This window comes from Maniola hyperantus, chromosome 3 (genome assembly GCF_902806685.2).
Source record: "Maniola hyperantus chromosome 3, iAphHyp1.2, whole genome shotgun sequence".
Classification (NCBI taxonomy): domain Eukaryota; kingdom Metazoa; phylum Arthropoda; class Insecta; order Lepidoptera; family Nymphalidae; genus Maniola; species Maniola hyperantus.
The window spans coordinates 3379642-3388972 of record NC_048538.1 but is presented as its reverse complement, the minus strand read 5'-3'; the positions used below and the strand labels follow the sequence as shown (position 1 = coordinate 3388972).

The following is a 9331-nucleotide window of genomic DNA, read 5'->3' as shown; positions in this document are numbered from 1 at the left end:
TCAGTATGGTTTGTTTAGTGAAACTCTTAGAATTTTACTTTTAAGTCCACTTATTTTATTAAAATCAAACTAGAGTAGGTATACCTACTCTATTAAACTCAGCAGTAGGTACGACGATTAAATAACTGCAGTAAAAACAGAGTGAACTGTGTAAAAGTTTACGCCCGGCCCAAGATTCTAATTGAAAACACATATTGAGTACCTACAAGGCGTGTTTAGTAAATGAATCAAGAATAGAGACTCGTCTCGTATGTAGATGGTACAGAAACCGTTGAACTCAAGAGGAAGCACGCTTAACAAAGCGCGACGACACTGTGTGCGATATGCTACACTAACTCCTCCCCGGTGCTCACTGCTCACTGCCACGGAAACCTTACATTATCTTGGTTGCCTACATAATATTATACTTATATAGGTACAACTAAGAATAACAATATTATAATTGTCTCTTCTCTACCTATTACGGTTCACAAGATACAACCCGCTGACAGATAGACAGCGGAGTCTTAGTAAGTAGCCCGTTGGCACTTTTCGGGTACGGAAATCCTATAAATCATGGCTCGAATAGGGTATCTAATATACAAACGTAAGGCAAAAGTCAAAACCACCCATTCCAAAGGTAAACCGTTGAATAAATCCAACTAATATTATAAATGTGAACGTGTGGATGTTTGTTACTCAATCACACAAAAACTACTAGACGGATTTGGCTGAAATTTGGAATGGAGATAGATTATACTCTAGATTAGCACATAGGCTACTTTTTATTCCGAAAAATCAAAGAGTTCCCGCGGGATTTTGAAAAACGTAAATCCACGCGGACGAAATCGCGGGCATCAGCTAGTAAATAATAAACAATGTGTTCATGAAATCTTCGCTTTACTTTTACAAGGTCCTTGGATATTGCTTATTTTAGGGTAAGTACCTTTTTCAGAAAAAAGATCAAAATCTTGACAATAATTTTTTTTTTGTCATTTGTCAATAAAGACAAGATAAAATAAAAATAGTCAAGAAACTATTTAAAGCATAATTTAAAGCTTATCATTTTATTGCTATACCTAAGTAGTGCATCCGGTGCATCGTAATCATTCATCATGGAGACCGAAGAGACTTCCATGATTCCAGGGGAATTCAGCACTCTCGCTACATCCGAATCAGTTTCTAAAATGAGTATCTCCGATTCCGCATCGAAAATTAGTAAATCCACCTTTTATTTCATGGAAAACCGCGATATTTTCAGCGTAGTTGTAGATGATATAGACTGCACACCAGACAACATAGTCGATCCCGATTACGTTACAATGGAAGACACATTCTCCCACGCAGCTTTTGAAACCAGAGTGCGCGCCCGTGCACCCCGCAGCACTATCAAAGTATCAAAGAAATCCAAATCCGACGTCGACTCGAGCATGAAACTTTACGCCACTACGATCTCCCTTGACGATATTCATATCGACCACACAATTAATACGGAAGAGGGATTCGTATCCGATGATCACGCACTAGACGTAGCTCCCTCAGCTTTTTATTTGCCAAAAAGATTGCCAATTATGTCGTACCCACCTGAAATATTTGTCATATTGAAGGAAACTGAAACATGCTTTCTGTACGAGTTACCGAGTTTTTCATACGACAGAGGGACTCCGGAAGGAGCCGCTGTGGAGGAAGAGAACGAATTCTATCAATATATAACGGTCGGTAAAGGAAAAAACCGAAAAATGGTGAACGAAGAAACACAAACTAACGAGCTTATTACGCAAACACGACAAACCCTCGCCACTCGGCCGCAGAAGAAAAATGCTATCGCATTCGCCTCTATGTGGGACATGCACGACACGTACGCGAGACTAGCAAAAATAAAACCAAAGGAAGAACCAGACGAAATGGTCATGTACCAGTCTGCTGCCCCCAATTTATTGCGTAAGAAAAAAGACACATCATATGAATTTGAACTTGAAAGAAGAGGCAAAACTTTCGATGAAATATCAACCAGGCCGGAGTTTTTAGATGCAGTTCTTCTAACTGAGCGTGTGTTGGCAACGTTGGAGTACTCGAGTGCGCAGAAAAAGTTTCGCGGTCTCATAAGGATAAATCCACTGTCGTTAGATCTGATCTATGTTTACTCCATGAAACCTCTTTGGACCCTCGAATGCAGCGATACAGAAAATAGACCGATTACTGGCATCTCATTCAATCCCAAAAATAATAACATTTTAGCCGTCGGACACGGAAAGTTTACCTATGCTGAAAATCATCCTGGTTTAGTATGCGTATGGTGTACTAAGAACCCCTGTAAACCTGAGAGGCTGTACCGGTTCGAGGATCCTTTAACGTCACTAGCATTTTCAGAGAAAAATCCCAATTGGCTGGCGTGTGGTTTTACCAACGGTGACGTATTGATACTGGACGTAACATCTTACCCCGTCAAAACTATCGCTTCGAGCAAACGCGACACTAATCCTTGCTTCGAGCCCATTTGGACGACGAATTGGCGCGCTATCGACAAGCACAACGAATACGTCATAGTGACGTGTCAAGATGGCAGAATTAATAAGTTTACGAGTACGAAAACTAATGACTTTATTTGCACGCCCTTGATGCGGATATCTACGGTCGAGGGGAAGATGAAAGGTTTGGAAGCGCCGAAGCAGTGTATCAAAGAGGACGTGCCCATCACCAGGTACCCGGCCGCGCTGTGCATGAAGTGGCACCCTAGGATAGATCACATCTATTTTATCGGGACTGACGAGGGTTGTATCCACAAGTGTTCGACACACTATTTGAATCAGCACATGGATGTTTTCAGGGCGCACTCGGGGCCCGTTTACAATATGCAGTTCTCGCCGTTTATGGATACGCTGCTTGTATCGTGCGGCGCGGATAATGCTATAAGACTTTGGATAGAAGGGATGCATGACGTTATACTGACGATGACCTGCCCGGCCGCAGTGTCCGACGTGGCGTTTTGTCCGGTCAGCTCTACTATCATTCTGTCGGCGAGCGGTAACGTGCTATCGATATGGGACCTTCGCCGGAAAACCCATATGCCGTGTGCAGAATACACTTTCCCTAGTCATGTAGTATTAACATTCATTAAGTTTTCTCCCTCGGGTGACAACGTGTTTGTCGGGGACTCGGTGGGACGTATCCATACGTTTCATTTGGAGGACACGCCAATACCTCCATTTTACCAGAAAAAACTATTGGATGAGACGATAAAGAAGACTCTGTGTACGCGACCACAAATGCTCAAACAATTAGAGAAACTAGAAAAGTTTAGAGGGAAATTTGCTAAATAAGTATTTAATAATAATGGTAAAAGTCTCAAAGTTAAGCGTATGTAAATGTTTAGATTTTATTCAAACATAATTTATTTTAACTACTTAAATAACAAAAAAATTAAACCATTCAATGCAATTTGTGACTCTTTATTCTTAAATCTACTAGAGACGGTAAGAATTAAATATTATAATAATAAATATTATTACGTTATAACAATAACTAATTTAAATAAAAAAACATGCTTAGAATATATCTAATCATAAATATTTTTATGAAAAGCCATGAATAATAGTTAGAAATGACTAGGATTTGTATGAGAGCATTTGGAGCTGGTATTCTTTCTTGAGTTCTTTCAGATTGGCTTCTAATATCGCCACCTGCGGACAAAGAATTTTTATGAGCGCGGCTTATTCGGCAACTGACAATTCAACTGCGGATGTAATATGAAAATTGGAAGAGAATAACTGCGCTAGAGCAGTCGACAGAAAGCTCGAGAAGTCAGCAATTGCTCGAAGCTGTCCGACAGCTTAAGTATTCGTGTTTAACGAGGAAAGAAAGATTGTTGTTCGCTTTGGAGTCACAGCTTGAAGTCATGACTGCTTCAACCATTCCGCATACTCGTCTGAGGATGTCAGCAAGTAGTTCAATAACCTGTTCTTGAAGCAACTTGATTTTCGCCATTTTAGCGCTGAATAGCAGCAGAGAACGTCACGTGAGCGTACTCGGAACTAAATGTTCGGTTGGTAGGGCGCTTCGAATCGGCACAAAAAATAACAGTCTCTTTGTATGGCACACGTCTTCCAGCGTACTTGTATAAATGTATCGCCGATATACGCGGCAGAAAGTAATGACTTTCTGCCGCGTACATCGGCCTTTAGAATGGCATTTCGGCTTTGTAGAGCATTGTCTCTGTCACTCATACCTATATGTATCACGTTTTGTCGGTCTCAACGACTGATACAATGCTTTCTCCTTCTAAAGGTCGATGTACATTACTTTCTACCGCGTACTGTATTTACGTCCATTTCATTGTGTCCACACAATTAATTGAATGAGTATAAATGTCACATCTTACCTCCTCAAACCTCAACTCCTTCCGTGCCTCCTTAATATAGGCTCGTATGATATTCATCTGCTCCAGTAAAGGGTTATCGTCATCATGGTCAGGGCCACTGACCCGACTCCCGCTCGACTCTACCTTACTCCTCCACTCTCTCTCTGTCTCTACTCTCTCCCTTTCGAGCTGTATTTGCTTCTGAGCGCGTTCGTATCGTTCTCTTCTAACTTCCTCTATTTGCGCCTCAGTTGGTAATTTTCGTAAGGATAGCAATTTCTCCTAAAAATTAAGACATTAAAATCAAAACAGTAAACACAACACAATATCACACCCCCTTTAATTATTACAATAGGTTAAAAATATAATACATGAAGAATATTTTATAGTTTAAACTGACCTTAGAAAATACACCAAAAAGACTATAAATTAAGCTGCCATATCAACAGACTCTTACCCATTTAAAAAACTTTCTTAAAAATCTTATTTTATTGAAAAGAATATTAGGGGAAAGGAGAATTCATCATGCCTAATGTTCCCCATTTCCCTTCCAAATAAGGGTAAAGCTTGTGCTAGGAGTGGGTATGACAATAGTGCAACAGGTGGGTTTTGACCCGCCAACCTTTCGGATTTCAGTTCACTCATTTGATTTGAATGAAAGCAAGCTTGGGAATGAGTTGCTTAATTACGGCTATGTGATAGTTCTAATAAGTTTAGATAAATAATTTTGTGGTGATAATAAAAAGAATACCCAGCTGAGTTTGTTGTGGGCTCTTCTCAGACCTGGGCCTGTTCGGAATCCTCGTAGCTTTAGTTTTAAGTACGTATTAATTATCACCACTATATCATATAATCTTACAAATAAAAATTTATGACAATCAGGAAGCGTAAAATTTTACCAATTCTGAATAAATGAATTGAGTTTGAGTTCATTAACCATTCAGCTAAATGGAAAACTTAATATTAATATTCACCTTAATATAAATAGCAGCAGCCTGCCTTATATGCTCCTGCACCTTCGCTTGCCGCGTGTTGGTCTCGGCCGGAAAGCCCACAATCTGTTTGCTCAACAAGTCAATCCCTTCGGCCAGCTTGCCGATGCGGCCTCGCATGGCATTCACGTCTGACAGGTTGTAGGTTGTTTCCCCGTCGAATAAACTTTGACACATCTAAAATTACCCAAAAATGAGTGTCAGAGGAACTAAACTCTCGGTTTTGATCCTGAATCGACATCTGTCAAATATTAGGCTAGGGGTGACGCGAAATCAAAGATAGCTAGTTGTTTCATAGCCTACCTAGGACGGCTGTCAGTGTAGGTGAAGCCTAGTTCCAGTTCCAAGAGTAGTGAGTAGTAGATTGTTCCAGTTTCAGAGAAAGATATACATAATAAACATATGACCTATTACTTATGGATAAGTTAGCTTAATAATGGTGAAAGAATTATTATTAAAATCGGCTCAGTAGTTTCAGAGTTTATCGATTACAAATACAAATCTATCCTTTTTATAATAGGTACTTACTAGCTTATGCTCACGACTTCATCTATGTGGACTACACAAATTTCAAACCCCTATTTCACCCCTTAGGGGTTGAATTTTCAAAAATTCTTTCTTAGCGGATGGCTACGTCATAATAGCTATCTAGCTTTTGCCCGCCTCTATCACTATCTATGCGATATCATTTATAGCCTCTATCACTCAGAGATAATGTACATAGACATACAAACTCATTAACTAACAAACTTATCCATAATCCATACTTTAAATGCGAAAATCTGTCTGTCTCCTACGTTTTCACAGGCTATCTGTTTGAACAATTTGGTAGAGATAGCTTGTGTCCTAGAGACGGTCGGATATAGGTTACTTTTTAGCCCTTGGCAACCTGGGCGGTCTACTCGGCTTCTGGAGCGAGTTTATATGGATGGATTTTACAAAAAAAAAATTATTTTTTTCGCGTTTTTTTTGTGGTATCATATAGGTAAGTATAATCATCAGTAATCTTCGTTTTTGCCAGCGTTCTGGTTACAGTACCTTTTCATACATAGCCACAGCTGGCTTTGCTTGGTCCATAAGAGATCGCATTTGTTCATAAGCAGTCATAAGCGCAGTTTTAGCATTCCTATTCTCTTGCACCTGTTTACGTAGCTCTATGAGCTTGTAGCAATGCTCACACAGGCGCAAACCATTCTTCTCATTAACTTCATGCTCTTGAGACGTTTGGGGCGCTGATGGGTCCACTATTGTTCCTAGAATATTACAATAACTTACATACATATGCATAAAGAAAAATGTAGTGCTGATAGCCAAGTGGTTAAGACTTCCGTCTCCTATTCAATCTCAATCAATCAAAAGAGAATGATTTTTGTTGATGTTACTCCATAACTCCTTGAAATCTAGCCTTATTCCTTGTACACATTATAAAGGGAAATCTCTGTGCAAACATTGAGTTTGGGCTGAGCATTGATGATTCACTCACTGGGTGAGTCAGTAGGGCAATTTCGTACACCCTGCATCAATCATTATTACAATCTCAATTGTTGTGATTGGCTGAATTTGTGCTATTCTTGTTGCAAGAATGCATTGTAGCCAATAGTGAGCGAGCGTAAACCAATCAGAGGTGATTGCGATCGTGATATTGAAGCTGTCATTCTACCGCAATCGCGCAGCTGGACTCTTCTGAAAAATAAATGAAAGTAAAACACACAACTTACTGGCAACATTCAAGTCTAAAAACACAGAGCAGTCATGGCATTGAATGGAACCACAGAGTCTGCAATGGTGTTTCCTCTTGGTCAAAGTGAAGGCTTTAGCGCAGTTGGGGCACAGCTTCACTGATGTCCCATCTAGCCATGGTACAACCTGTAAAGATAGAAACTGTTCTTATTCAAACACATGCGGCATACATAAATGCGGCAGAAAATAATGTACATCGACCTTTAGGAGATAGCGGATTTGTAGAGCACTGTCTCTGTCGTTGAGACCGAAAAAACATCATATAGGTATGAGTGACAGAGACAACACGCTACAAAGCTGAAATGTCATTCTAAAGGCTGAGGTACATTATTTTCTGCAGCGTACTGCAAGCTGTTGAAGCATCATCATCAACTAATCGCCGGCTCACTACCAGGTCTTCTCTCAGAATGAGAATCGTTTTTGCAGTCTACCACACTAGCCAAATTAGATTAATAAATTCTAAGTTGTTAATTTAATAAAGGAAAGTTATAATTAGTATCTTCATGATCAACCCATAGTCGACCCACTACTGGACACAGGTCTCCTCTTAGAATGAGAAGGATTTAGGGCATAGGGGCACTTTGATAAGTATATTCTTGCATAATTCTTAGCACAATAGAAGTAAGCTTAAAATCTCAATCTTTATTGACAGAGCTATTGTGCAAGTAAAAAGAAAAATAATTATTGTCAGTCAGGGTGTATTGAATGTCTTTTTTTACACACCACCAAGGAAAGTGATGTAACAATAGCAGAATTACATAATTTTTATCTTCAACTACTTGGAGTGAGCTAGAAGTTTCACACATGCTGTACTTTACATAAAATATACTACAATAAGATGACTCACTTCTTGTTCATGTTGCTTCCTTTGGTTTGGCTCACTGGGCATATTACACACTAATTTATCTAACCTTATCAATAATTTATTAGTTTCAGTCGCGTATCTCTCTAATCTAGCCGAGCGCACAGCTTTGAAGTAATCGGTGGAGCTCCGAGACACTCCAATCGTCTGCTCTTCATAATATGGATAGTATTCTTGCGAGTTCAACTTTAACGCCCTATCAAAGGTTTCTTTCAAATGGGTATCGTCAGCATTCAATATTACTTTCTTCGCTTTACCGAATATATCCTTTAATGATTTCAAAACATCCTGTTCTTCTTGGTGCAGGCTCTCAAAGTGGCTCGTAAGTTGCGTCGCCGATTTTAAGTCCGCCTTACATATGGGGCAAAGGAAGCCCTCTAGGATTTCTTCGTCGTTAGCTGCTGCCATTGTTGCGCATCACTTAGGCACTAAACTAGGCATTTTCTATCAAATTAATTTATTTTAATTATTTTTTACGACAAACACCCACAATCACAGACCAATGACGTTTGATTTGATTTAGACCAAAGACTCCAAAGAGTATTTTTTTTTTTTTTAATTTATTTTACGGCTCTGGCCAAAGAGTATATAATCACTATAGACACAGACGGCAGACAACAGAGTCTCAGAGCAAGCTCCGAGTACATTGAATATATGGACACAGACCAATAATATCAGTTACCACCAGTGTTGCTCAGTGCTTTCCGAAAAATGCACTAAGCCACCCTCAAAAATGCACGAGCTATTAGATTCTGCTAATTTTACTAAAAAGCAACTAATGGTCGAAAATAAAATAAAACTAAGTAATTACTGTTTTAGCGTTTAAACCACGGTGAGTGATTTCCATTATAAATATACAAGTTTTCGGCTGTATTGACATGGAAAGTCGATTAGTTCAAGCCGAACCCATCCAAGGTTCTTTATCATAGCCACTCAGCTCGCAAACGCGTCGCAGTTGAGACTGCGTGACGCACGCGTCGTGGCCTGCATTGACCTCTGTGAGTGGCTGAGATGGAGCTGAGTACCTATGAAAAAGGACCCTGGATGGATTCGAAACTAGTCGGGCTTACGTTAACTTTCCACGTGAGTACAGCCGGCAACTTGTATATTTATAAAACTAGGTAAGTACTGTTTTTTTCAACCGATAGACGTCCACTGCTGGACATAGGTATCTTGTAGGTACTTCTACACGCCGCAGTCCTGCGCCGCCTGAATCCAGTGGCTCCCTGCGACTCATCTGATCTCGTCCGTCCACACGGGGTCTTCCTCTAGCTTCGCAACCCTTCGTTCATTGCTGTTGAGTGAACGACGCTATAGTAGATACACTATGACGATTTCAAGCTTGTAATAACAAGCTTTTTAACTATTTCAAATTTATTTTTTGAGAAAGTGTAAGCAATA

At 39.8% G+C, this 9331-nt stretch overlaps 2 protein-coding genes across 3 annotated transcripts; one reads left to right on the top strand and one right to left on the bottom strand.

Moving 5' to 3' along the window:
• Window positions 1–1069: 1069 nt before the first annotated feature.
• On the top strand, window positions 1070–3304 carry LOC117996371 (dynein axonemal intermediate chain 4). Its single transcript, XM_034984427.2, has one exon. The coding sequence runs from the start codon at window positions 1095–1097 to the stop codon at window positions 3297–3299; it is 2205 nt and encodes a 734-aa protein (XP_034840318.1). The 5' UTR covers window positions 1070–1094; the 3' UTR covers window positions 3300–3304.
• Window positions 3305–3412: 108 nt separating this feature from the next.
• Rbsn-5 (Rabenosyn-5) lies at window positions 3413–8426 on the bottom strand. 2 transcript variants are annotated; one of them, XM_034984433.2, is made up of 6 exons: window positions 7916–8426; window positions 7047–7209; window positions 6367–6581; window positions 5311–5505; window positions 4358–4618; window positions 3413–3659 (listed from the first exon to the last, which is right to left on the bottom strand). In XM_034984433.2, exons 1-6 carry the CDS (start codon window positions 8336–8338, stop codon window positions 3585–3587), a joined length of 1332 nt encoding a protein of 443 aa, XP_034840324.1. In that variant the 5' UTR covers window positions 8339–8426; the 3' UTR covers window positions 3413–3584. The 2 variants fall into 2 exon arrangements, with proteins under 2 accessions (XP_034840324.1, XP_034840325.1); XM_034984434.2 differs by having other exon boundaries at window positions 7047–7194.
• Between the last annotated feature and the right edge of the window lie 905 nt (window positions 8427–9331).